At 44.9% G+C, this 27,785-nt stretch overlaps 2 protein-coding genes and 1 long non-coding RNA gene across 7 annotated transcripts in view; 1 reads left to right on the forward strand and 2 right to left on the reverse strand.

Moving 5' to 3' along the window:
- Window positions 1–14,362, forward strand: part of COL8A2 (collagen type VIII alpha 2 chain) — a 139,047-nt gene extending 124,685 nt beyond the window's left edge. For all 4 annotated transcript variants that reach the window (XM_083751727.1, XM_083751726.1, XM_083751725.1 and 1 more), the window contains one exon: window positions 9,802–14,362. In XM_083751727.1, coding sequence (XP_083607853.1) covers window positions 9,802–11,723 — 1,922 coding nt within the window. In that variant the 3' untranslated portion in view covers window positions 11,724–14,362. The remainder of the gene's footprint in view (window positions 1–9,801) is intronic.
- On the reverse strand, window positions 5,742–9,795 carry LOC310850476. The gene is made up of 2 exons (XR_014567356.1): window positions 8,955–9,795; window positions 5,742–6,215 (listed from the first exon to the last, which is right to left on the reverse strand). It is a non-coding gene; the product is annotated as an uncharacterized lncRNA (long non-coding RNA).
- ADPRS (ADP-ribosylserine hydrolase) lies at window positions 13,635–27,019 on the reverse strand. Of its 2 annotated transcripts, none has more exons than XM_083751844.1 (7): window positions 26,709–27,019; window positions 25,772–25,903; window positions 20,328–20,424; window positions 18,314–18,521; window positions 16,661–16,848; window positions 16,446–16,546; window positions 13,635–15,850 (listed from the first exon to the last, which is right to left on the reverse strand). In XM_083751844.1, exons 1-7 carry the CDS (start codon window positions 26,893–26,895, stop codon window positions 15,558–15,560), a joined length of 1,206 nt encoding a protein of 401 aa, XP_083607970.1. In that variant the 5' UTR covers window positions 26,896–27,019; the 3' UTR covers window positions 13,635–15,557. The 2 variants fall into 2 exon arrangements, with proteins under 2 accessions (XP_083607970.1, XP_083607971.1); XM_083751845.1 differs by lacking the exon at window positions 26,709–27,019 and adding an exon at window positions 26,632–26,673.
- Window positions 27,020–27,785: the final 766 nt, after the last annotated feature.

Below are 27,785 nucleotides of genomic sequence, written 5' to 3' on the forward strand. Positions count from 1 at the left end.
CCATTCCCACCAGCCTTCTGAGTAATACCCCTCCCCACCTTCTCACTATATAGAAGGGTCTGGAAACTTCTGTTTCAGTGTATCTGAAGAAGTGTGCATGCACACGAAAGCTCATACCAAGAACTGACTTAGTTGGTCTTTAAGGTGCTACTGGAAGGAATTTTTTTTGTTTTCACTGAAAGTAAGTTGGTATATCATTGTATTACTGGAATGGTGAGTCTGTTTTTATTGCTTTAAATTTATTTTTATTCTTTCTTTATATGTAAATACATATACAGTACGTGTGTGTGTGTGTGTGTGTGTGAGAGAGAGAGAGAGAGAGAGAGAGAGAGAGAGATCAGTCTTTTTCCTTGGTATTAGTGATACTGATTGTTTTTTGCATGTACTTTTTATTGTTGAAAGGCTATTTGGATGGGATTTCCCCAGAAAAGCAGCATACAGATACCTAAAAATAAAAAAGCTGATATAAAACAGATATAAGTTCACAGTTCAGCTGTGCACATAGAGGTTAGCTCTGCTCCCTTCAGATGCTGGAACAACAGTTGTGGCTGTTGCTAGGCATGTGTGCGCACACACACATTATTCAGCCTGAGGCTTGTCAGATCTCAGGACATGCTGAACCTTATTGCTTTCCCTGAAAAGCTTGGGTTCTCAGATCAGTTCCCTTAGTATTTACTGTGGTTACATGGCAATGGCATCACAACCCTGCTAATAGACAAAGGTGACTGGAGAGTGCAGTAGCTGGAGTGCTGGACTGGGAAGGCATGGGTTTAGACCCACCCCCGCCCCCCATGTGTTCTGGACAAGACACCACCTTTGAGTCTATTGTTGTTGAGAGTGTAGGTGCTGTATTAAGGGACCAGGGTGTGATGTTGGCGTTTTCTGTGACAGGAGATGTAATTATCTTTTTTATTATTTCCCCCCTTCTTATAATCAGAAGCTAGCTGAGTAAGTGGGTTCCAATTTCTGCAATGTAGCTGGGAAGAATATTTTAATTTGCTCCCCTGTTCTGACCTCCCCCGCACTCCAGCCTTGCTTCAGTGAATGAGCTACAAAAGGGACTCCTGTGTATTTTGCCTCAAACTGCAAAATAACTGTGGCAGGGCAGCATGCAGGTCTGAAACACTGGTGTGCGCCAGCAAAGGAGATACGCTATAGAATATATGGTGCCCAGTAAAACAATTCACCTTTTGTTTTGCCTAGAGGTGGAATATGACTCCCAGGAGCCTTTGCACTTCTGCTGGCTCAAGTGGGTTTGCATTGGCAGGGGAGCCTAGGAATATGTCTCTCTTTGAGTGCTTCCTTTGATTGGCTTACCATCTTGTTCATGCAGGTGTTGGTTTGGAGAGCGAGACCATTGGACAGGAAGCCTGGTGTGCTTTTCAGCTGAGGAAAGGCAGGCAATCAAGGCAGGCCACCCAGAGAGGAGAGGAAACTGGGGCCCAGGCTGGCAGGACATTGTTTCCTGCTGCAGTAGCCTGAGTTTTTGGGTTTTTCCTTCCCTCTGGGGTACCTGCTAGAGACAGCCACGGCTAAAGGCAGGATGTTGAGTGGAATGGATGTGCCATAACAACGTCCCCTTCAGGAAGACGGAGGATGCGTACACACTGCAATATAGTCTGCATCCAGTGCACTTCCACTTCTGGTTTGGAAAGCAGCGTACACATGATGTTAGCACAATCCATGTATATCCTGCAGTTTCTTAGGAAACACTGCATTTTGATGCATTTTCTCCCAAGCCGGCTTTGATCCAAATTGAGAAGAACAGCCAAGATGCACTTTAAGCTGATAATGTGTACACAGCCAGAGAATGAATTGGCATGCTGTTTCATTTGGCTAGTGACTTTAGGTGGGGTAGTTGTATTTTGCTAGGTGGAGGGAGGCTCCCTCACTCTTTTATTTTCTTGTATTGCCTTCCTCAGTAGCCTGTTGGTTGGTTTGGTTTTTGATGGGGTAATTTATATCTAACTTCATCATTTATGGCAGGGGTAGCAATCATGGTGCCCTCCAGATTTAGTTTATTGTCAGTTCCCATCTACCTCAGCAAGTGTGGCCAAACATCAGGGATGACTGGAGTTGTGGTCTAAATATATATGTGGAGCACTTGATTCCTACTGTGCCCCAGTTCTCTGTTAGTGCCGTGCTGTTTTCAGGATTAGCAGTCAATGATCAACACAGGAGGATACAGACAGCCCAAGACATTTTGCTGCCTGAAGCAGAACAGTAAATTGCACCATTCCCCTCCCCACCCCCCAAAGTGTGCATTATATATGTGTTATTTTACCACCAGAGGCAGAAAAATCCCATGAGTATCTCTCTCTGGATGATAAATTCCAATAATAATAAAACAAGAAGCCAATTGCTGCCCTTTTGTAACAAAGGACTGAGGCATCAGCCTCACTCTACCTGAAGTTAGGGCAGACCCTAGAGGAGGGGCTGAAATATAGGTGTGGCTGCCTTGTTCCATTTGGCTAGTGAATCATCGGTTTTATGATCACACAGTGGCCTATTCAGCCCTGTCTCCCACCCAAGGGCCACGTCCCATATTGCACAGGAAGACTTCTCCAGAATAGAAGAGAGCTTGGCTCAGGCACTTGGCAGGCAGCAACCGCCTTCCCATCCTAAAGTAAGGTGTCAGACATTCAGCTGGGCGACATATCACACCCAGTCTCTTTTTAAAACATGTTATTCATATAGTTTTCTTTTAAGATGTGTGGCAACCAGCATTTTCACAGGAAAGGGCTGTAGCTCAGTAGTAGATCACATGACTTGTGTGCAGAGGGTCCTAGATTTCATCCCTGGAATCTCCAGACAGGGCAAGGAAACATTCTTTCCTGAAACTCTGAGCAGCCACTGCCAGTTGGTAAGGGTGGGGGTGATTCTGTTTGCATTCAAAGCTGGATTTATCAAAGCAATATGAGAACCAAAACATAGGCATCCTTCAATAATTCACACTTACCCAAATTTTGCAGCGCAGTTCTCCAACAAACAATCTGTGAACTATGAAAACAGATGTTCTTCAGACCTTCTCAGGTGATTCACCCAAACCTTGGGAAATTTACTATTAGAGTTACAAAAGCACACAAGCAAGAAACACAAGCCTGAGAAGGGTACTGACATTTAGGCCGCTGCATCCCTTTGCCCCCTCAGGATGGAGGTGCATTACCGTTATTAATTCTTTTACTCCACACCAAGAATGATGACAAGGTCAAGTTAAAAACTCCTGGGCTTGTAAATAAAGCCGCTGCTGTTAAAACAGTGTAAGTAACTTGGCACCCGTGAAAACTGTCTTTTGGTAAATACTCTTGCTCTGCCCTAAAGGTGAGGACGTTTTGTGACTGCTGCAGGCTGGGTGTGAAGGGAGGATTTTCAGGCTACCACTGTGAGATAGCAGGTGCTCTCCAGTTGCAGCAGCACAGCTGGACTGCAAAGGGGCTTCCCGGTCATTGGTGAGGGATAACAGGGGGCAGTACAGTATGAAATCCAGACAGGCTTCTCTGGCTGACAACAGGCAAAATCAGAGAAGTAATCAATGGTCCCTGGGGACTGCTTCACTCTGAACTGGAGACACAGCTTTGCTGAACCTCGCTGGAGATTGCAGACTTATTATCTAGGTTGGTAAAGGCACATGGACAAGAGAAAGCAGATCCAGAGGTGTAGATCCCTGAAAGAGAAGGGCAGGCCCTAGTGGTGGAACATCTGCTTTGTATGCCGAAATACCAGGTTCAATCCCTGGCAGCTCCAGGTAGGATGGGGAGAAGCCCCTGTTTGAAACCCTGGAGAGCTGCTTACCGGAGTGTTTGGACAATACTGAGTTAGATGGATTGTTTGTCTGCCTTGGTATAAGGCAGCTCCCTGTGTCCCTGGGGCTTGAAGAGACTAGCTTTACCTCCCTGTCTGCAAAACAAGTGGCATAAGCACTTTCCCACATGGCACCTGTGTTTTGGCACACCTAATAATCAGGGACGCAGGTGGCGCTGTGGGTTAAAGCCTCAGCGCCTAGGACTTGCCGATCGAAAGGTCGGCGGTTCGAATCCCTGCGGCGGGGTGCGCTCCCGCTGCTCGGTCCCAGCGCCTGCCAACCTAGCAGTTCGAAAGCACCTCCGGGTGCAAGTAGATAAATAGGGACCGCTTACCAGCGGGAAGGTAAACGGCGTTTCCGTGTGCGGCTCTGGCTCGCCAGAGCAGCGATGTCACGCTGGCCATGTGACCCGGAAGTGTCTCCGGACAGCGCTGGCCCCTGGCCTCTTAAGTGAGATGGGCGCACAACCCCAGAGTCTGTCAAGACTGGCCCGTACGGGCAGGGGTACCTTTACCTTTACCTTTTAATAATCAGATGAGCTGGGTTGCTGGTGATGCACAGAAGGCTTATAAAAGCAGCCAATTAAAATAAATGAAATCTAGCAAATGTTTAAGTGCTGTTTCCCATCTTCACAACCATGTAAGAGTTCACATTTAATAAGTTATTAGCAGCGCTTTCCAAAGATGCTTCTTCATTTGTTATATTCTTTACACAGGGTATAAAGCATATATTGGTGTAGAAAGCATATATACACTACCATAATGTATATATGCAAACTTGGGATATTTACCTCAAAAAGGTAAAATGTGTATAAAACTTCTTGCTGGAAAAAACCCTCAAAGCATTTTTTGGTAAACAATGTTGAGGGTTGGTTTTTTTGCAATCAAGCAGTATATAAATTTTATGAAATGATATTAAATAAATAAGATTCGGTGGAATTTGGGGAAAATCAGGTCTCTGCTTAGGTGCATTTTTTAGAGGAAAGTGGCTTAAGCTAGAAATAGGCGGCATGGCACTCACAAATGATGCGGTATATGAGATTTAGGGCCGCAGGAGTCACCAACCTTGTGGGGCCTGTGGACACAACTGCAAACTAGAGAAATTGTGGACAGCACAACAACAACAACCAACCACACACCACAGCCTATTCTGCTGATTACAATGGAATGCTTCTCTCAAAACTAATTTCAAGAAAGGGAGTGTAGGCTCTGGGCACCAGAAAATCCTTGCCAGGCATATCCCGGAAGTGGTGTATCATAGTGGCTCAGAGACAGTTACAAATCAGGCAATCCCCAGTTCACCTCTCATGTCTGCCATGAACTCCATAGCTGGCATTGGACAAGCCGCAGTCTATTGCTCAGCCTTCCTCCCCTACCACGTCCCTATCTGCAAAATGGAAAGATGCCACTGGTGTACCTGACAGCAGTCTTTGCCAAACTGGTGCCCTCCAGATGCTTTGGCCCATTGGCCCAAGCCAGCACAGACGTTTTGGAGAAAAGGCAGCCTTACAGAGTTGTTGCAAAGACTGCAGTTAGGTAATGTACATAATGTACATAAAACATAATATAGATATAAAGGTCCCCCATGCCTACAAAAGATTCCACTCTAACTTCTTTTTTGCCCAGTGTGCTTGGGACTGCCTCCCCTCACTCTAAACCTACCTTTTCTTTGAATTCTTTGACTCAGCCCTCTAGTTCCTCATGCTCTGTGCCAACTGCTGCTGCCTCGAAGAGGACTGCCCTTGATGAGAGTTTGGAGACTGCAGCTAGTGTAAAATGCAACTGCTAGGCGGGTCAGTGGGGTAGCCAAATAGGATCATGTGTCCCTTGTCCTGAGAGCACTGCACTCCCTCCCTCAGTACCTGCCCCTTGAGGCAGCTGCCTCACTCTACCTCATGGTATCTGTTGCATTTGGTGATAGAACAAGATGTTTCTCAGCATCATTCCAGAGTACATGTATTGCTGATGCAGAATTATAATTTATAGAACTGTGAGAGAGTAAGGGAAAAGGTATCTTTACCCAGGTGTCTTAAAGGCTAGCAGAGAAGATGGGCATCTCTTGCACAGGAATTACTGCTCAACCAACTAAGCTCATCGGATGTTTAAATGTGGTATGTAAGGAGGTTAAAAGACACACACACACCCTTCTATGTAGCATTAAAGGGAGCAAAGGTCTTCTTTTCTTTTTCCCTGCCTTTTCCAGCTGTTGTGAAGCTCTTATCTGAACTGCAGCCAAGGAGAACAAAACAAAGCACAAACTCCAGCACAGCCTTACTGAGAAGTAACATTTTTGGCTGCTGATGGGCTGAGATTCAAGTATCTCTCTGTGCTAGTGTTTATTTCTTCCAATGTGTTCTTGTTGCCACTGAGCAGGCTGTGTTTGTGAAAACAGCAGGCAGCAGCAGCAGCACACCCTGGGTGAGAGGCAACAAAAGAAAAGAAAGAAAAGCTGATCAGGCAAGGAAGGAAGATTTGTCCAGGTTTCAGAACTAGGCTTTTCCACCTCCTTCCTCCCCTTCACTCCCACTCATTCTCTAGCTCAAGCATGGGGTACATCACTCCAGCAGCCCCCTCCAAAAAAACAAAAAAAAACCCTCTACACCTGTGGCCCCACCCACAAGAGGGAGAAAGTACCTGCACACACTCTTTTTCCAAGGACTGACAGTTAGATCCAATGGAATTAACTGGAACATTGAAGAGCCAGTCAGTTTAGAGTAGACAGTTCTGATCTAGATGGACCAGTGGCCTGACCTAGCATCCTGTGAATGTGCAAACACTTTGCATTTTCCCCAAGGACTAACTTACAGCATGGTGACTGCTCAGAAAAGACTGGGGACATGATAACTAACTATTCAAAAGCATGCAGAGAACATACTCTGAATGTGGAAAATATGCACGTCGAGTTCTCAAGTAAGAAAATAAAACGAGGAGGCAGGCATAAGGGCTTGAGCCAGAGCCCTGGCTTAGCCCCAGTGCCTTTTACAAGGCAAGAAAAGTATATTGCCGGAGTAAACTGGGGGGGACAAATATGAAGATGTGAATAGCTTCATGATCAGGTGATGGCCATAGCCAATGGAAAAATGCTGATGTTTTATGTAACACCACCACCCAGTGGCTGTTTCTGGAATTTGCAGTCTTTCAAAGTCACAGTTTCCAAATTGCAATATCAAGAGGCCTCCAAAGGCAGCTTGAGGAGGAAGCTTGTCTAGTTCCACTTATGTTTGAGACACAAACAGAACCACGGGAACAGAACCACAGGAAGTGAGAAAGTCTAGGTGCAATGAAAACATAGGGGTTTGCCATGATCCCATCACTGGTTCCTCCGGAGGAAGCCAGGTACAGAGTGGTTTTCAGGAGAAAGTTGCCACAGTCTGAATCAGAAGCATAATCCAGATTGGGGCCTGAAGCTGCTTTTTCTCCAGAGTAAATACAGCCAGGTTAAGTTTGTTTATTAAAGTGTGTGACTAACTAATAATAACAAAAACAATGGTAGTTTTATTATTTATACCCTGCCCATCTAGCTGGATTGCCCCAGGCACTCTGGACGGCATTTGGTCTCTGACCTAAGTTCTCCACCTGTAAAATAGGATCAGTAAAAGACCTTGCAGGATTGTTCAGATGGAGAACATTTTGAAAATGAAATCAGATTTCTTCTCCACCTGTGATCTAAAGGGCCACAAACACATTTTGTACTGCCAGCACAATCAAGTGTCAAGGCATTTTTCTGAAGTCTACCAGGGAGTGGGAGTTGATTGCATATGTGCTTCTTCCCAGAAGCAGACACCATCCCTGCAAATAAAACACATAACATGTCAGGGTGATGGTTAGATCAATCTTTTTTGCTTTTATGTGCAGAGGTATTCTGCTTCCACCATCACCTTTAACTAAGCCTACCTGCAGAGCAAAGCGAAAGAGAAACTTCTCCTAGCAGGTTCCTAGCAATAACATTTTTGATTTAATTGTTCATGACTTGCAGTGCCAGGAAAAATTTTGGCAACTGATTTTCTTGAAATGGCTCTTGATGAGGATTTATCATCAGAGGCATGGATCTGGTTTTAGAAAATTGATGTAGTGCTTTTGAGAATTCACAGCACTTCAAATACATTCTCCATTTTAAAGTATGTTAATTCTTGCAACCTTTTAACATAGGCCAGTATTATTATCCCCACTTTAGATGGGAAAGTGGGGGGGGGGGACTATGACTATATGAGTGCAAAGGGCTTAGTGTTTATGCATCACTCACGGCAGCTAACTAAAATCAAGAATGAAATACACTAAAACAAAGAGCCTCCCATAACAGTTAGAATGTGAAGAACAATCCCATTCAAGAAGAGGCAGAGCTCAGATGTTAAGAGAAATGGGGGCCATCAATTGAAGAAACCTTCCCTCAACACCCACCAGGCTTTCCCTCCCCCCCCCCCCTTTCTTGGTGGGTGTAGCCTTTAAGCACTAGTTGAGGTTCTCCTCATGCCTCAGTGGGAGGGCACAAATCCCCATACAAACACTGTTGCTGTTGAGCACACACTCTGTTTCTGCGGCGAGACATAATTCTTTTGAAATTGGATCACATCAGGGCTGCAGTGTCCCAATTTCTCCGTGCTAGCGTCCCCGGTTTGGTTTTCCTGTCTGCTTTCCTGACCGGCTGAAGTTGGCAAAGTTGCATCTGTTCATTCCCTTTCCACCTCTCCCCCCCACCTCCCAATTCCTTTTCATAAGACCTGTGTGTGTGTGTGTGTTTTCTTTCACTCTCATTCCCTTGCCTTGTAGGCCTGACTGCTTCCTTGTTCTGATGACCTAGAAAGCTAATTCTTCTCAAACTATTAACTGCAGCATAAGAACATACTGAAATAATTTTCCTCGGGAAAGCATTTTTTCCGGGCGCCGAAAGAGAACAAAAAAAAAAACTTGCTTGAGCATACAAGCTTAAATGGCTCTCTTTGGCTGCATTACTACTGTGGCCACTTAAGAGCTATATGGGCAAGGATTTCCTGAGATGCTTTTGCAACCCTAGCTAGGACAGTGGATGTGGGCAAGGCCTTTGATATGCAGATAAGCCGCAAATGTTTCCACTAACAGGAGGAGAGTAACATCAGGAATGTCTGGTGCTAATTTTTCAGATTTTAAAATAAGATAAGTGTATTCCATACACTCACCTACTGGAATGAGGGCTGCTTTGTCAATGCCATCTGGGTCTTTTTCCTCGCATGTGTGTTTCATTTGCAGAATTAGTCTCCCATTGGCTGAGGGAAACTGTTTCACAATGGCCAAATCTCTGGAGACTTTCTTTCTTTTGAAGAGATGGTGTTGATCCTGTCTATCGCTGCATCAAGACAGTGCTTAAACAGAAGTACATGCAGCGGGGTGGACTCAAACTCAGCATCGTGTAGAGTGAACAAAGGCTCTTTTACATCACTCATGAGTTTTGGGGGAACACCATGGCATTTTAAAGTTTAGCACAGTTTCAACAACAGAAAAGCAGGAGGCCTGCCTGAGCACTGTTCTTTGTTTTGTGCATCTTGCAAGCTAGGTTTCTTTACGAATGTAGTTTTGTTAAGGGGCTTGGTATCTACCACCAAGCCTTTACCTCCATCTGTCACCCTTTTGTACAGGTGCTTTTGCATATGCAGAAACGTAATCACTTGTTCTTATTTTGGAGTTGTCTGGATTATGCTGTTTAATTGTCACAATGCAGAAATGCAGCTAATTATTCCAAAGGACCTCAATCTAAATACATATTTGGAAATATGTTGTTCTTGTGCAATGTCCTTTGATGGCATCAATGGGTCTACTCAAGACTTTCAGGCAACAAAAGTTGTTACCTACCCAGATACTATGTTCTGAGAGCAACAGAAGGAAGTTTAACCAATAATGGTGCTGGGAGCCATTGGTAGTTGGAGCTGAAGAGACGGCATGCATCTACATTTCCCTTGGCTTCCAAAATGTTAGTTGCCAGTCCTTTCTTTCCCAATTCATACTGATCTGCCCCTCTTCTCTTCGCAGATATGCCACCACTGCTGCCAATGGACCTCAAAGGAGAACCTGGACCTCCTGGAAAGCCTGGCCTAAGAGGACCTCCTGGCCCACCTGGCTACCCTGGGAAACCCGGCATTGGCAAACCAGGGCTCCACGGCCAACCAGGCCCCGCAGGCCCACCTGGCTTTTCTGGCATTGGCAAACCAGGCATCCCAGGGCTCCCTGGCAAGGCAGGTATGAAAGGGATGCCTGGAATTAATGGTGAGCCGGGCATGAGAGGAGACCAAGGGCCACGAGGCTTGCCAGGCCCTCCAGGAGTGCCTGGCCCAGCTGGCATTTCTGTGAACGGAAAGCCAGGCGCAACAGGAAGCCCAGGCCTGCCAGGATTCCGGGGGGAGCCTGGGGCCAAAGGAGAGCCCGGTCCCCGTGGCGAGCGTGGCATGAAGGGTGAAAATGGAGTTGGGAAGCCAGGGTTGATAGGGCCGCGGGGAAACGGAGGCCCCCCAGGCCCTGCAGGACCTCCGGGGCCACAGGGAATTGGGAAACCTGGACTTGATGGGTTGCCTGGTGCTCCAGGTGGCAAAGGTGACCCAGGGCTTCCAGGAGAGCCAGGGCTCATTGGGCAGCCTGGCCCTATGGGCCCACGTGGCCCACCAGGTGTGGATGGAATTGGTGTGCCAGGGGCAGCTGGTGTGCCTGGACTGCAAGGGCATATGGGCCCCAAGGGAGAACCTGGTCACCGTGGCCTTCCTGGCATGCCTGGGCCTACAGGGTACGGGAAGCCTGGGTTGCCTGGCTTAAAGGGAGATCGTGGGCAACCAGGTGTGCCAGGAATCAGCGGAGAAAAAGGGGAGCCCGGAATGGATGGAGAGCCAGGTGAAATGGGTCCCCCTGGTATCACTGGGGCCCCTGGGATTCCTGGTTCTATGGGCATGCCAGGTAAACATGGCATTCCAGGCCCTAAAGGTGAAGCTGGACCAAGTGGGCCTGCAGGGCTACCAGGTATGCGCGGGGACCAAGGGCCTAGCGGTTTTGTGGGGAAGCCAGGGATTCCTGGGGAGCGAGGATTGCCTGGACCACAAGGGATGCCTGGCCCAATGGGCCCCAAGGGGGAAGGTGGATTCGCTGGTCTCCCTGGGGTCCCCGGGATTACAGGGCCCATGGGCCCAAAGGGGGACTCTGGTATTCCAGGGCAACCAGGCCTCAGAGGCTCATCAGGGATACCAGGTCTGCAAGGCCCTTCTGGTCCAATGGGGCCCCAAGGTTTACCAGGACTGAAAGGAGAGCCTGGCCTCCCAGGCCAACCAGGAAATGGCAAAGTAGGGGAGCCGGGTATTGTAGGTCCCAGTGGGCCACCAGGGGTTCCAGGAAATCCTGGATTAAATGGGCTTCCAGGACCACCAGGGCCACCTGGACCCCCAGGAGCACCCGGGATGTTTGATGAGACAGGGATTGCTGGCCTCCACTTGCCAAATGGAGGTGTAGAGGGAGCAGTTCTGGGGAATGGCAAGCCTGGGAAGCCACAGTTTGGCCGAGGGGAACTATCTGCCCAGATGGTACCTGCCTTCACTGCCATCTTAACATCACCATTCCCAGCCTCAGGAATGCCAGTAAAATTCGACAGGACTTTGTACAATGGTCACAACGGCTATAACCCAGTGACAGGAATCTTCACTTGTCCCATCTCTGGCATCTATTATTTTGCCTATCACGTGCACGTTAAAGGAACTAATGTCTGGGTGGCACTTTACAAAAACAACGTGCCTGCCACCTATACCTACGATGAATACAAAAAAGGCTACTTGGACCAAGCTTCCGGTAGTGCAGTGCTTGAACTCAAAGAGAACGACCAGGTCTGGATCCAAATGCCATCGGATCAGGCCAACGGTCTGTACTCCACTGAATACATCCATTCATCTTTTTCTGGATTCCTTCTCTGCCCTACATAACAGCTGTTGGGCACACCTCCTTTAATCCACTGTAGCCATAAACTTGTCTGTTAAAAATAAAATAAAAAACAGTGTCACTGGGAAGATGGTGAAAACCAATGGTGTGTGGAACCATTTTGACCAAGCTGAGAAGATAATTTGAGAGAGAAAACTTTGCTGTTGTTTTCAGTACCATCTTTGTATTCAGAATTTAGTGTACCCTAGTGACTGCAGATTGACCACAGATGCTAACTTGAGGATTAGCTGCCCGTCAGTTCTCTTAGGATGCACGGAAGGCATGCGATGGACAGCAGCACTCGGGGATCTGCAGGTTGTGTGACGTATCAACTTAAGACACCACCTTCCAAATTTAGCATTTGTTCACTTTTAATCTTTCTGCTCTAAAAGTGTGATTCAAGTCAGTCAAATTGTGACAAAGTGATGAATTAATTGTGGAATGCTTTGCATGAGCACCTTTTACACAATGCTTAACACATCTTTAAAGCATGCCATCAGAGGTATATGGGGAAAGGGATGGCAAGTGAAACATATTCCAAAGCCAGAGACTTTTGTGATCCTCTACAAAAACAGGACTTCCTAAAGTGCACATGCTTGATAGTCCCTAAGCAAATCAAGTAGCTAAATATCCTTCATGAGTCAGCAGCCTAAAAAGATAGTTCTATGAACGCTGTTGTCTGACAAAACCAGTGTAAAGGCACTGCAGATATAGGTTCAGTTGCTACTAGCTTGACTTGTGTTATCTTCGAAGTGCCAGTTAAGAGACCATTTTTTTCAGGATGTGTAAACTTATTTGTTGTTCAGGGTGGTGGAAGTACCCAACCACCATAAAAATGTTGATTTTTAAAAAAAGTAGATTTCATGGTAACTTTCCATTCAATCATTTCTACAACGGTGCTATTAGCTACTTAATGTTATTCAGTATAGTGCAATATCTAATAAAGGTGCAAATTGTTGTGTGCAAAGATTTATGTGATTTTGGAAAAGAATAATTTGTCTTTTCTTACCACTTTCTCTCAATAATGCTTGAAATGTCACCTGCCTTACAAGGTTATTCACAGATTTTGGGATAACTGATCATGTGTACAGTGCTTTCAGAAGTGGTAACGCATACCCTTAAATTGCTGAAGAGTGAGCTCTCTCATCTTGGAGAAATAATATGCTGTTTTGGTGATACCACATAAAAATAAGCAAGAGCCCCTTACTGTTTAGCCCTGTTATGAAAAAAATAGATGGAATTAATCCAGTTCATAGTTCAGAGCTTCTTTTCAAGTGTCCAGGATGCCAACAATACAGCGAGAGTGGCTTAGTTCAATCTCCCAGGTTTAATGTAGATAAAGGTATTTAAACATTAAAATGCAGTGGACTTTAAATTTGTGAACAAGTATTCTAGGGCGACGGTTGTGAGAGAAAAAAATCATCACATTTTGGTTTGTAAAAATAACTAACACTGATAGATGGATGCTGGAGAATTGAAATTTAGGTCACCTGCTATTTCAGCTGCACTGCCAACTGCCTCTTCTTCTTTCCTTCATTTAACTTAAACTTGTATGATTTAGACACAAGCAAAAGAATAGGCCCAAGATTTCTGATTCCATCTGATGTTTTCTAAATTCCTGGAGAGGACAAGAATGCCAAAGGCACACTCTGCTTGCAATAACATCTTTGGTTTCACATTGGGTCACCACAGGCTAAAACTGAAGAAGCCAAGTGCACACATTTTCTACGTGCCTAATATTGGAAGAAGGCTTCCAAGAGACTGGTGCTCTAAATTTAAGTCTATTTTTCTGTGAAGTAGAATATTAAGCTTCAATTATTAACACCATCAGATCTAAGAAAATGTGTTACTATTTAAAAGTCAGATTGGCAGAGATTGAAAGTGTGGTGGATAAGTACTCTAACAGCAGCAGAGAATCACATAAACCCCAGAATTGCTCCTGGGTGTGTTGGTACACAATTTATTTATACTGTGTTCTAACACAGAGATAACCTCTTTTTTCAGTTCCTTTGGAGATTCAACATTTGTGATCTGGCTGGTAAGACAGAAAACACAATGACAAAAAGCACATTTATCTCCAAACTAAATTGTTTTGTTTCATGGGTGCTGTCCTGCAGCCTCACTCTTCCCTTCTCTCATACAGGGCATAACCCTTCTGCATTTATACAACTTTTTAAACTTCTTAATATAGAGGCTGTTATTACACATAGGAAATGAAGTGTGGGATGAAGAGGCTGATTCACATGAGTTATCTTTTTTTTTTTTTTTTTAATGAGATGCCAGATATTGTCTGTGACAAAGTTTGGGGGTTTTTTTGTTGGAGAGCATGTGGGAATTAGGTTTCAGTCAGCAGAAAGATCAGGTTTGGAAACTACTTTGAACTGTGCATTACAATATGCATTTTTATATACAAATTCTCTCTCTTTTAAAGAAAAGAAGTTTGCCTCTAGTATCTTCATTGCTAACCTAGTATATAGCGAATTTTTAGTTTTGTAAATACTTATGTTACATGCACTGTTTCATAGTAAATTTGGTTTTAAAATGCACTCTTGTTTTGTGATCAAAAACTGGTCTTCACTTTTGAACTGAAACTACAGTACTTGATTGTATTGACCCAACATCAATAAATCTTATTTTACAAAAAGATTTGCATTTCACATTACTGCCTGCAAAAATCATGCCAATGTAAATATTGTTTGTTTGTTTGTAAGCCACTTTGGGTTGCCTTGGGCAATCTAAAGCGACTAGCAAATTCAATAAATAATAATAGTAATAATTATATTTTCACTCCTTGTCTTTAGAGCAAGCCTGTTCTTTGATCACCACTGTGAACAAACAGAAGGTTTTCAAGCTGACCAGGACAGCTAAGGACTGACCCAGAGGCCATTGTATGCACAGGGAGGTCTCACGAGAAAGGTGGCAGTGCCACAAACATTGACACCAACAGTGCTTTTGGTTTAGAGTTTGTTAGAATTTAAACTCTAATTTGTTTCTTAAAAACAAATAAGAATTCAAACCAGGTAGGAGGATATCCTGAGCCATTTTCCTTGGGGGCATTGCACTACTTCTACCACCACCACAAAGTTCAGTGGAGGTAGGGTCATGTAATCTGGATTTTGCACGTTTGCACAAATGATAGTCCCCGACGTGGACATCTGGTGGCACTGGAGTCCAGACAGGCATGCTGGGTGGACAGAAATGTGGCACCTACTCCCCTTCAAACTTAGGAGGATGCATCATCCATTTGGCCTTTTGTTTTCTATTGAGGGCAGCAGTGTATTTTACTTGATTTTAAATTTACTACTGGTAACACACATTCCTGGTTATCAAAGACATATGTAAAATCTCCAGATTTCAAGTACTCCAAGGTTACTCAGTTACAAGACAAGAGAGTCCAGTCTTTCGTCCTCTGGCTTTTGCCAACCACACATGAAATTCAAAAGCAATTTCTGTAGCTACCGTTTGATGAATTTGCACCATAACAATGGACGGAAAGCAATGCTTACAAATCCTTACCTTGCTCCTAGCAGAGCTCAGTACCAAGGGTTCCCAACACTTGGGCATAGTGAACTGAGAGAGATTCGACTCCAACTGAGATTTAATAATAAAAGTCTAAAAATCAGAGACTGTAAGAGGAGCAAGATATTATGTATGCAGCAGAAAGCAACTGGCACTTCGAGCAATTGGTTACAAGAGGAACCTTTATCTGCCACACAAAATATCCTAGGCATGTTTCCCATGAGGGAAAAGAAGCCCCACATTGCAAACGAGTTCTTCTTTGGAAGATGAAACAGAAACACAGTTCTGATGACGAGGTACAGGGTTCCTTTTTCCATGCCTCAAATCCGCTGGCAGTAGAGTTCATACAAGCTGTCAGCCAACTTCTCTGTCTCCTCAAAAGATTCACAGCTATACTTCCAGCTTTGGGGCACCTGCTCTTCCCCATAATATGCCCCAGCAATTGCCCCAGCCATTGTAGCAATGGTGTCTGTATCCCCACCCAATGAGATGCAGTAGACAATGGTCCGTTGCAGACTGTTGAAGTCCTCAGGGATATCTGGGTGAGACTCCATGCAGCGCAGAAAGGAATAGATAGCAGTGGGGACAGAGCGCAGGGCTGCAATGTCATTGCCTGACAAAAGAATTAATTCCCTTTAGCAAGCAACAGCACATGCATCTAGCCTTCCACCATAAACTCTCATTATATTCAGTACAAAGTGATTACTATAGAAACGTGTATGTGTGTGTACCCATACCGTTATATACATGACCATTATGCCTCACATAAATCCACAAGCATGTTATGCTGGCTATAAACACATCCTAGTGTGCACCTCCAAGATCAGATACTTGGAACTGTGGCTACTCTGAATGCTGAAGTTGCATTTCTGCCTATCAACAGGTAGTTCCCAAAAGACCTAACCATTAAAAACTCATGTGTATGTATGTGTTTAAGCTATTTATACCACAACTTTCATAACATCCTATGAAAATTTCCAACAGCCAAGTAAACACTGTGTGAAGATAATTTGTCCTAAACCTCCCACAATTCATCCACTCTCTCACACACAATTGAGCAAATATTTTACTATTCTATCTACTTCCTCCCCAATGCTGATGATTTAAATAAACCACATGCTTGAATTTTACAATTCTACAGATTAGTGTTTTACTGTTTTCTGGTCACAAAATGGGAGTCCATGCCTTGTGCTCAATATTGCACATACCTAATTCTGACACCACATCTGATTTTGACACGGTGCTCTGCTCCAAAAATTCTTTGATCTTCTTTAGACGCTTTGAATATGGCAACTCCTCATAGCCCAGCCTGGAGATGAGAGACTGGGTTGAGGCATGTGCTTCAAAGGGGGAAGGGTATGCTGCCCCCTTGTGTTACAGCCAAGTATAAATGTGAGCCTGCCCTCAGATGGCTATTACTTACATTCGTGCATCCGCAACAGACTTGTCATCTGCTTCCACTTCCTCCATGTGGCCTATCAGCTGCTCCACGAACTTCTCCCGATTCAACTCTACAGCCTGTAGAGCGTAGTGAACTGCCAAAGCCTGCAGTATGGCTCCATTATAGCCCAAGGAATTGGAGTGGGTCAATTCAGCACTCAATTTGGCAAACTGCAGAAGCAGAAGACACTGTTGTAAAAATTAAGCTAGAAGAAGGGGGCATGTCTTAACCCAACAGGGTGCATGTCTTACCTGCCTAGCATCTTCTTTGACAGATGCTGGCAACAAATGTTGTAGGAAGCAGTGACAAAGCAGTCTAAGAACTCCCTTGCCTTTCTGACTTACCCACAGTATCAATATATGCAGTTGAACCTAAGAAGGTAAGACAACCCTGCTAGACCAGGCCACTATCTGAAGCTGAATGTGAGAAAATTCAGAACAGATTAGACAAACTCATGGAAGATATAGCTGTCAGTGGCTTATAGCTATTAAGCAGTATGCCTCTGAATACCAGTTGCTGGGGAACAAGTTAGAAATGTTCTGCTCAGGTCCTGCTTATGGGCTTTTCTTAAGGACCACTATGAGGACAGGAATGATGTTGGACTAAATGACCCTTTAGCCAGATGCAGCATGGCTCTTATGTTCTTAGCCTGTCTCCACAGTGGCTGACCCAATGCTTTCAGAAAGCCCACCAGCAGTACATGAAAGCACTACCCCCACCCTTCTTGTTCCTCAGCAACTCCTTATTCAGAGGAATTTTGTCTCTAAATATGGTGGTAGTTATTAGTGGACTTACTTTCCTTGAATCTGTTTCATCATTTTTTACAAGCCATATAAATAAATGGCCATCACCATGGCTTCTGGCAACAAATTATAAAAATCCTGAATGAACTTTTCTAAACTTCTCTGATATCACAACATGAAAAGAATTCTCTTCAATCTGTTCTGATACTGCTCCTTAATCCAATGCTGCTACCACCCTGCCTAAGACTTTTTGCATGTTGCAACATGACTCTTCTCAATGTCATGACCGCACGGTATATGTGAGGGGAACTGTTACACACACACACACACCATTCACTGACAAGTCCCTGAGAGCTCCCACCAACACTACGATAACAGTAGGCACAACTGCAGCAACTTCCTAAGATATTGGCACCACAATGTGCAGGACCAAAAGCACGGCAACCAGCAAATGGCTGCATTGGAGAGATTATGGGGGGTGATATTGTTGGATTGCTCCTTACAGAGTTTATGCAAATATTACAAAAACATTGGCCCATGCAGATATGAGACTGTTGCATATTTTGGCTAATTAAACCAACATATTATTATTTATTTATCTGTCACCTAATATGCAAATTACATGCACAAGTAAAAAGTGCCATCCAGTTTAATGAAGCAATACACACACACACACCAAAAAAACCATGCACACCCAGAAACAGCAGTAAGCATCATACATGTCAACGTGGCACTGGAAAGATGTTAATGCCAGCATTTGGTGGGTCTCACTGGAGACAGCATTCCATACACACAGATATGTCCATCCAGCCTAGGACAATGTTTGTGATGCGCTTTTATTGTTATGTAGTCAGCATTATTTCAGCAGGCTACATATAAGAAATCAACAAACCTTCTTTACGTCTTGAACGTTAGAGTAAGCTAGTGAAATGCCTGCTACTCTCATGGCACCACCATTCCCATAGGAGCCTTTCCCATTAAACTGCTGTCTCGCTGGCTCAAACACATCTCTGCATTTTGGGCGAAGAAGTTTCTTGAATACAGTAATCACACTGGCGCCATAGGTCCGGTCAGGGTCTTTCTTGTATTCTTCAGCAAACCTGCAGGGAGACTATGTTAAAATGCAACTCCACTTACATTCTGTGAGCTATCACTGGACAGCTGCTAATATGAAAAAAGAATAGTGCCTAGTTTGTCCAGTTAGCAGGGTGAATTTGGAGGATATATTTATTTCATTAATAAATTGCTTCCCATGAAACATCCCAAAGCAATTTACCAATAAGAAAACCAATAAGAAAACACATATAAATACAATTTCCAGGCCAATGAAGATAAGACTACATAAGAACATAAGAATAGCAATCTATTCTCACAGTGGCCAACCAGATGTCTGTGGGAAACCAGCGAGCAAAATATGAACACAAGAGCACACTCCCCTCCTATGGTTTCCAGCAACTGGTATTTGGAAATATTGCTGCCTCCTACTGGAAAGGCAGAGCACGGACATCATGGCTAATAGCCACTGATAGCCCTTGCCTCCACAAATTAATTGGTCTACTCCTCTTTCAGCAACCCTGACTACTGCACTGTTCTCTCCTAACTTTTAGATCATATATGAACAAGTTAAAATGCACAGGTCCCAATGCCAATCATTGGGGGACTGAGATAAAAATTTCCACTTAAAAGGCTTGTTGGAAAAGGAAGGTCTTCCCCAGGTGCCAACAGGTGAACAATAAGTACAGTGCCTGATTGCCCAGCAGTGGCAAAGTGGGTGAATTAACTGATCATGCTACTTAATCAAGTTAAAGTTCGCAACTCTATTTCACACAGGACGTAGATTCTTCTCAAGCCCTCTTCAACAGTATCTTAGGGGCTGTCCCTGTGTGTTTAGGAAATACATGCAAAGAAGCACCCTAGATGTTGCCAACCATGTACATCTCTGTAGTGGAAACAATCAGATAAGAATAAAGGAAACTCTGGGAAGGTTTTCTTTTCCTTGCCTAACACAAAAAAGGAGGACTGAGAAATTCCTCAAAACCTGGGAAGAGAAATGCTTACATAAACTCTCACCCCTTTTCCCACCACGCCACACAAAAAGCCTCAGGACATTTCATTTTTGTTAAAAACTGGTATGGTTGGGTAAGCATGCAGGAAACTACACAAAGATGCCTTAAGTTGCACTCATATAAAGGTAAAGGTAAAGGTACCCCTGCCCGTACGGGCCAGTCTTGAGAGACTCTGGGGTTGTGCGCCCATCTCACTCAAGAGGCCAGGGGCCAGCGCTGTCCGGAGACACTTCCGGGTCACGTGGCCAGCGTGACAAAGCTGCATCTGGCGAGCCAGAGCCGCACACGGAAACGCCGTTTACCTTCCCGCTGGTAAGCGGTCCCTATTTATCTACTTGCACCCGGAGGTGCTTTCGAACTGCTAGGTTGGCAGGCGCTGGGACCGAGCAGTGGGAGCGCACCCCGCCGCAGGGATTCGAACCGCCGACCTTTCGATCGGCAAGTCCTAGGCGCTGAGGCTTTAACCCACAGCGCCACCTGCGTCCCAACACTCATATACTGAGAGCTAAGTCCCAATGAACAGGGTAGATTTTACTTCTGAGTAAATCTGCACAGGATCATTGCCTTATCTTTTTTAATTTTCAAAAAAACAATGTGAACGTGCAAGTTCCCACTCCCACGGAATCAGTTCAGAAGCGTTTTAGGATACAGAAAGGAATGAGTAATCATAAAAATAAAAAGGGACAGAGTCCATTTCAATTATTTCTTTGTCAAACCCATCAGTCCATCCAGCCCATTACTGTGAACTGTGACTGGGTGCACCTGTCCAGGATCTCAAGCTGAAAGAGATTTTCCACACCTACTCTTCAAAATCTCTTGTAACTACAGCACCCTCCTTACCGCTTTGCCATATCCACTTCATCAAAGTCCTGCTTGGCTAGTAGTGACCTCACTATCGAGTGAGTCATAGCTGTGTCATCACTGTAGAAGTGGATTCCTAGAAGGTAGGAAGTGCAGAAATGTCAGCATACGATGGATAGACTAGAAAGGACGTGGATGTGTGCTGAGTATGTTCTTTTCCCTTTCCTCTTTCCCCTGAATAAAAATTTGGGAAGAGTAGTTAACTGATAAAGAGGTATCAGGCAATTCTAGAGGAAGAAGGTCACTCTGTACATGTTCAGAGAACTTCACCCATTACTGAGTTCAGCATAATCTTAGCATTCAAAACACACACAAGTGGGGTTCAGATAAAACCTTCATTTCGTGGGGAAAAGAGATACCAGAGCTCACAACCAGACACTCCTTGTCTGCAGTTATAATACTGGCACTGTGCAATAACAACAACAATTATAAACAAACATCTTATTATAACATGATATGGCAAAATTAGGTTATTTCCATGGCAGTAGTCAACAGAAGAATTTCCAGAGTATGTTTCTTCATTACACCAAAGGCTCACCAATTTGCCATTGTAACTATTTTGCTTTAGGTAATTGTCAGCTGACTGTTCATTTTGCATTTTATTTTCCTTTGCTCCAAATCCTTGCCACAATATGCGCATAGGTCTTTTTAGTGTCTTTTTAGTGTCCACCCAGATTATGGAACAAATAAAAGTGTTCCATAATCTGGGTGGAGACGCTAAAAAGACCTAATTTTCATATTATGTATAGTACACACTTTATTATTATTATTAAATAATGATGCTTGAATTTGTATTCCACCCTTTCCCCCAAAGCAGCTCCTCATTGTTATTTGCTGCTTACTGAGGACCTTTTTATTTTATGAGGTAAAGAATTGTTTTTTGTTGCAAAATGTGGCTGCCACTCTCTCTTTTTTTATTGTTTTATGGAATTGTAATGCTTTAAGCCACGCTGAAGGAACTGTTTTTACTCTAAAAGGGTGGGATGTACAAGTTTTCATAAATACGTATGCTTGCCAATTTAGGATTAAATCTCATACACCTGCTGAAGCAGAATGTTGTCAGTGAGAGCTTATGCTCTAATAAAGTACAGTCATACCTTGGGTTGAATATGCTTCAGGTTGAGCGTTTTTGAGTTGCACTCTGCGGTGACCCGGAAGTAACGGAGCACGTTACTTCCAGGTTTCGCCGCTCGTGCATGCGCAGACGCTCAAAATGATGTCATGCACATGCGTGGAAGCGGCAAATTGCGACCCGCGCACACACAGACATGGGTTGCGTTCACTTCAAGATGCGAACGGGGCTCCGGAACGGTTCCCGTTCCTATCCAGAGTCACCACTGTAGTTCCATTAGCGCAAGGATTTCCATTTGCACAGTGGAACTTCCTCTCCTCTCCTCATGCACTCCTCAAATTTGCTAAGGGAAACCCAGAATAAATTTAAGGGGGTTTCAGAGAAAGGAAGGACATGTTTTGTTCCACAGCCAAAAGTTCCTGCACTAATGGAACTACTTGATGCTGCCCTCAGTCAATAAAGACTCTTGTGGGATCTTACTCTTCTAGCATAAGAAGAAGGCATTTTTAAAACAATTTAACTCGCTTTTTTACTTCTCCAATTTTTAACTCGCTTTTTTACTTCTCCAACCTATGGAGTTAAAAACGATTTTAAATTTGGCGCCCCTTGGTACAACTCTACTTGCAAACTAGCCAGACTCCATCTACATACAATATATAATGACTATAAACTTTCCGACGCTCCGGCCTTATCTCCATCTTATTCCCTGGCTAAAAAAGCATACAAACAGGCCCAGAAATCGGCCAAACGGGAATGGCATTTAAATCGTTGGCAGACTATAATTTCTGCCTCAAAATCTCATAACTCCCGGAAATTTTGGTCCTTAATAAAGGGAAGAAGCACGAAATATCCCTTAACGGTGATCCCGGCCACTACATGGGGAGCAGTTCCTGAGAAAATATTTCTCAGTTGCAGAAGCTCCGGCCATTCATTGGAGACCTTCTAATCCCCTTCCTGTCTGGCCTAATACCAACCCTGCTGAAATCCTAGAATTGATAGCTGAGCTGAAAACTGGTAAGGCCCCTGGGCCTGATTTGGTCCCTGTTGAGGCTATAAAGCTTCATCCTGTATGGTGGGCAGGGATTTTAGCTAAAACGTTTGACGCAATAAATGCCACGGGCTTAATACCAGGAATGTGGAAGGAGGCCATTATAATTCCTATCTACAAAAAAGGCCCTCCCGGTGACCCGGGGAATTACCGGAATATCAGTCTGCTATCGTCCATTGGGAAAATATATGCCCGTTTTTTGCTGGCAAGGTTGATGAAGTGGTCAGTTGAGGCTGACCTGATTGGACATGAGGAAGCTGGATTTAGATCAAACCGATCCACAACAGACCAGGCAATTATTCTTTATCACTTAGCCCGGAAATACTCGACATAGATTTGAAAAGCTGCGTTTGATAGTATTCCGAGGAAATTACTATGGGATAAACTTGCCGGCTGGGGAATAGATAGAAGGCTCCTGTGGCTTATCTCCCAACTTCATGCCGGGTCCGTGGCCAGGGTGAGAATATCCCCTGCTGGAGACCTGACTAACCCTGTGCCAGTAAATAAGGGTGTACGCCAGGGTTGTATTTTAGCGCCTCCTCTTTTTAACTTATTTATCAGTGATATGAGGAACCCATTAGCCGTCTCACAAAAAATTATCCATGCCCCTCATATAGCAGATTACCCTTGTCCTCTACTTCTCTACGCAGATGATGCGGTACTACTCTCTTACTCCAGAGTGGGTTTAAGGAGGGCACTAAAGATTTTTGCGACATATTGCCATTCTAATCATCTGTCTATCAACCACACCAAGTCCAAAGTACTGATATTTTCAAGGAGTCGAAAACTTTATTCATGGAAACTGGAGGGCACGAAAATTGAACAAGTACATAAATTTAAATATTTAGGAATTTATTTTCAATATAATTTAGGGTAGAAAGCGCACGTTGAATATATTCAAAACAAGACAAAAGCCCTATCACACTCCCTCCTCCGTTTTTTCTACTCTGAGGGGGCCTTATTCATCCCTGCGGCCTTGAAAGTGTATAGCATCAAAGTGATGGCCACAATGGCCTATGCTGCACCTTTATGGGCTGCCTTTGCAAACCTCTCACCTTTGGAGTCACTTCAAAGCCAATTCTTACGCCGACTCCTAAAATTACCAACATGCGTAAGTAATGCGGCTATCCGCTTAGAAATGAAGATCCCCTCAGTGGAGTTAGTTATACGGAGGAGAGTTTTGATTTATTGGATATCTCTATGGCATAAACTCCCAAACCACTATCTCATTCAATGCATGTGGCGTGATGACTTCACAAATTCGTGGTCAGGAAAAATCCAAGCCAAATTGCTGTCCTATGAGATCTCGCCCACTGAACTGCTCAAGCTGGATCTAAATGTGGCAAAAAGGTGTATAAATCAAAGGCTGGATGATGCGGAGCTATACCAAAATTTCATAGCTGGCGGTGGAGCCTGTTCGCCGTTAAATTTCGGCATAACCCCTATCTACCGCGCTCCGTCCTACTTAACATCGCTAATGGCCGCGTCTCACCGATATGCCTTCATTAGAGCTAGGTTCAATGTCTTTCCATCAAATGTGCTGAGACATAGATTCACTAAGGGCCAAGTCTCTTCAATGTGTGCTTGTGAAATGAAAACATCTGAATCTCTACATCATGTTATGTTTATCTGCCCTTTGTACAGTTCAGCCCGCGCTAGTATACTAAACTCCATAATCCAGCCTATGGCTGACAAACCAGTAGACCTACAGCTTGCCTGGGTTCTTCAAGATGTGGATCCTTATATTACCCTACAGGTTGCTAAATTCCTAACAGCCGTCCTCTCGTACAAGAGACGGAATGGAATGTTAGCTGATTATTGATAGTTATAAGAATTTTCTATAATGACATCAGATATTGATTTTAATGTAGTGCCTAAAATTTTTAATCTTAATCTTTTCTTATGAATGGCTAATATCTGCCCTTGTGAGTTGTGAATTGTGTTATATTATTTGTGGTTTGTACGAGTCCGCTGTTTTATTTTTGTTGTTGTTGTGTGTGTTTTATGATGGGCGTAAAGCCGAATAAACATTTTGATTTGATTTGATATCCCTTTCACTGTAAAAAGAATGCTCAGAGCAGCTGGCAAGCAGGGCCAGCCCACTCATGAGGCAAGGTGAGGTGACCACGTTGGGTGGCAGGATCCACAGGGGCAGCAGATCCAGCATCCAAGGAACAAAGCACCTGCTGCTGCCACCAGAGTGTTAAAAATTCCCAAGGAGCCAGGTGCATTTTGCAACCACATGGAGATCTCTGGATGCCAGATTAGCAAATGACATTCCATATAACTGGTCCCTCCAGCTTTCTTAAGAGGATAAGATGAAGAACTTATTTATTGCATTTTTACCTCACCTTTTTCTCCAAGGAGTACATGGTTCAGTTAATCCCTACAATGACCCTGTGAGGTAGGTTAAGTGGCTGTGACTGGCCCAAGGTCACCCAGTGAGCTTCATGACTGAGTGGGGATTTGAACCCTGATCTTTCAGGTCCTAGGATGACACTGTAACCCCAACACCACACTGGCTTCCTAGAGTACTTCTGCTATGGGGCAGCTATATAAATTAAGTAGGTAAATAAATGGGGAAAACAAAATGTCCCATAGAAGGATTGGAAATATTTTCATTGAAGCTTGAATTTGTTTTATTCTGGATCGTTTTATTTGATGTTTTAATGTGTTATAAACTGCTTTGAGATTTTTTCTTTAAAATACAAAGTGGTATAGAAATGAAATTATTATTATTAATAATAACAACAATAATAAATCTCATGGGGGGAAATGGAACCTAGACATTCTGTTGTGGCAACTGCAACCTATGCTTAAGGTGTCATTTGGAGATTAGTGTACAGTGGTACCTCTGGTTGCGGACAGGATCCGTTCCGGAGATCTGGTCGGATCCCGAGGTTTCCGCAACCGGAGGGACTGCTTCTGCGCATGGGGCAAACCCCAGAAAAATACTTCCGGTTTTGCCGCGTTCGCATCCTGAAGGATACGCAACCGAAGGTGTGCGTATCCAGAGGTACCACTCTATATATCTGAGTTTCTAACACTGCTTCCACAGTGGCCGCTCTCCCCAATGCCATCTGTACATCCGGGTGACCAAGAGATGTGGCTTGTATCCTCCCATCCCTCTGGAGAAAATAGAAAGGGCTGCCTCTGGGGTCTCCTGGGGTCTGCACCCACCTGGCATGATTCAGAGGTGGGGCTTTCCCCCGCCTTTGATTCCCACATCAACCGGCAGGGAAGGCTGCTTTGATTCCCCCCCCCCCCCACCGCACGTTGTCCCTGATGTAGATCTTTACTCACCCAAATCTTCCCTATGTGGATCCGTATAACCCCCTTGTTCCTGGTGCAAATCTTCACACTCCCCTTCTTCCTTGGCTGGGGAGGATGTTTTGTGGTGCGCCTCAGGTGCCAACCTGCCTTGGGCCGGTCGTTCTGTCAAGGCATTAAAAATAACCAAAATAAAAGCACCTGAGTGTTGTTCATCACCCTTCGGATTCCATGCCCCGAATCTGTACAGTGACCATACACAGAGCCAGGAAGCCATTTCTTTAAAAGTTTTCATCAGAAATAAATTCACTTTTCGTCCTCTGCACCCTCAGGCTTGGCTCTCCAAGGTCTCTCTCTCTCTCTCTCTCTCACTCTCATATACAGCATCTTCTGTTACCTTGGGTGCTTCCCACCCAACCTGTTTGCTGATTGTGACGACGCGAAGAACCCTACTTAATGAGGATTCACTCCGATTTGAGGAGGCTAGGCTCCGCTGGGTCAAATCATTCGTTTGCCTTCCCTTACTGCAAAACAAAAAAAAACCCCGACGCTTTCGAGAAAGCGGGCTTGTTGAGCAAGACCTCCAAAAAGCCAGCTTCAACTGCGCAAGTTGAATTTCGGCCTCTGAAGGCAGCCCCAAGCAAGGGGAGCTTCGCAAGGAAGGGCTGATAATCCCACGACACGAAGTCTTCCTCTCGTGACTGCCCACCGTTTACCGTGGAGAAAATGTCACAGCCCCGACGACACACCGAGGCGTGAGCCGCCCCGACCCCTCGGGAATAAATATGTGAGGGGCGGCGGGGAAGGGTCGCTTGCCCCAAATAAATTGGGGGCTCTCCCTCCCCCCCCCCACTCCCCGACACCCCCCGAAAAGGAAGGGCCGCCTCCCTCACCCCTGAGGGTCACCATCTGCTGAGGTAAAAGCGGCCCAGCTGACTCCGGAGGCCGCCTCAGCCCCTCCTCCTTTTACCTTTCTCGGGCGGCTGAAGCGAGCGCACGAAGCGCAGCAGCTCCGCCAAGTTGACCGTCTCGAAAGCTTCGAAGCCGCCGCCCAAGCAGTCGCCCAGCAGCGCTCCGAGCAGGCAGCCTCGGAACCGGCTTCGGCTCAGCACAGAAGCCGCGGCGGCCCCACCGCTCCCCACCACCGCCGCCGCCATCTTGGCTCCTTTCGTTCGAGGCGGGAAGAGCGGCCCCGGCGGCCACGTGCCGCCCCCGCGCGGCTGCAAAGGACCCGCTTAGCCGCCGACGGGAGGAGGTGGTCGCCGCTTTCGCCGTCCCGTTGCCCTTGTGAAAAAACAGCGTTTTGTGTCTCGTTGAGTTTTTCCCTCAGCCGCTCTTTGTTTAGGCAGAGAACGGGGCGGTGTAGGGCATAGCAACAAAACGAAACAAAAGACGGAAGAGATCTGAACAATAGAATCGACCGCAGGCAAATGTAAAAACCTCATTTAAAAATGCCCGGGCAAGCCTAGCATTGTTACAGCACAGCGTCAAGAAGAACAACTCTTTCTTCTCTTACTCTAAATGAAATAAAAACAAATCTCTTTCTGGAGTAGCGAAATTCCACCGCGGAATAGCTTTGTATACTAAGAAGGGCATGCACAGGACACACCTGTCATTTTGTGTCCTTGGGTTGCAACCCTACAGGTGTTTTACCTGACCTTGGGGTTGTGGGGTGTCAGCTACTTTAATAGGAAAAGGGTTTTTTTTAATCTATATTGGCATCTCACATCATTGATGCATTAGGTCACCAGCACCATCAGAGCAGTGCTATCTCTGGAGTTAACTTGGCCAGAGTCTTAAGCATGTTGTGCCTAGACATGGGCTCCAAATGTAATTTCACTTCTTGGCTTCCTGCGAAGCCAGGTAGCAGATTTTAGGTGCCATTTATGAGCGCAACGTGGGAGAGAAAGACAATTAGATCTGACTTGTAGCAGGCACAATTCCAAGGAAGTTATCCTGCGCAAGCCTTACCAAAATATTGTACTTATTTCCCAGTAAATTGTGTTCTGTATGGGAGATTCCAGATGAGATGTTTATTGAGCATTCA

This window comes from Podarcis gaigeae (assembly GCF_964106915.1).
Source record: "Podarcis gaigeae genome assembly, chromosome: 8".
In the NCBI taxonomy this organism is placed as follows: Eukaryota; Metazoa; Chordata; class Lepidosauria; order Squamata; family Lacertidae; genus Podarcis; species Podarcis gaigeae.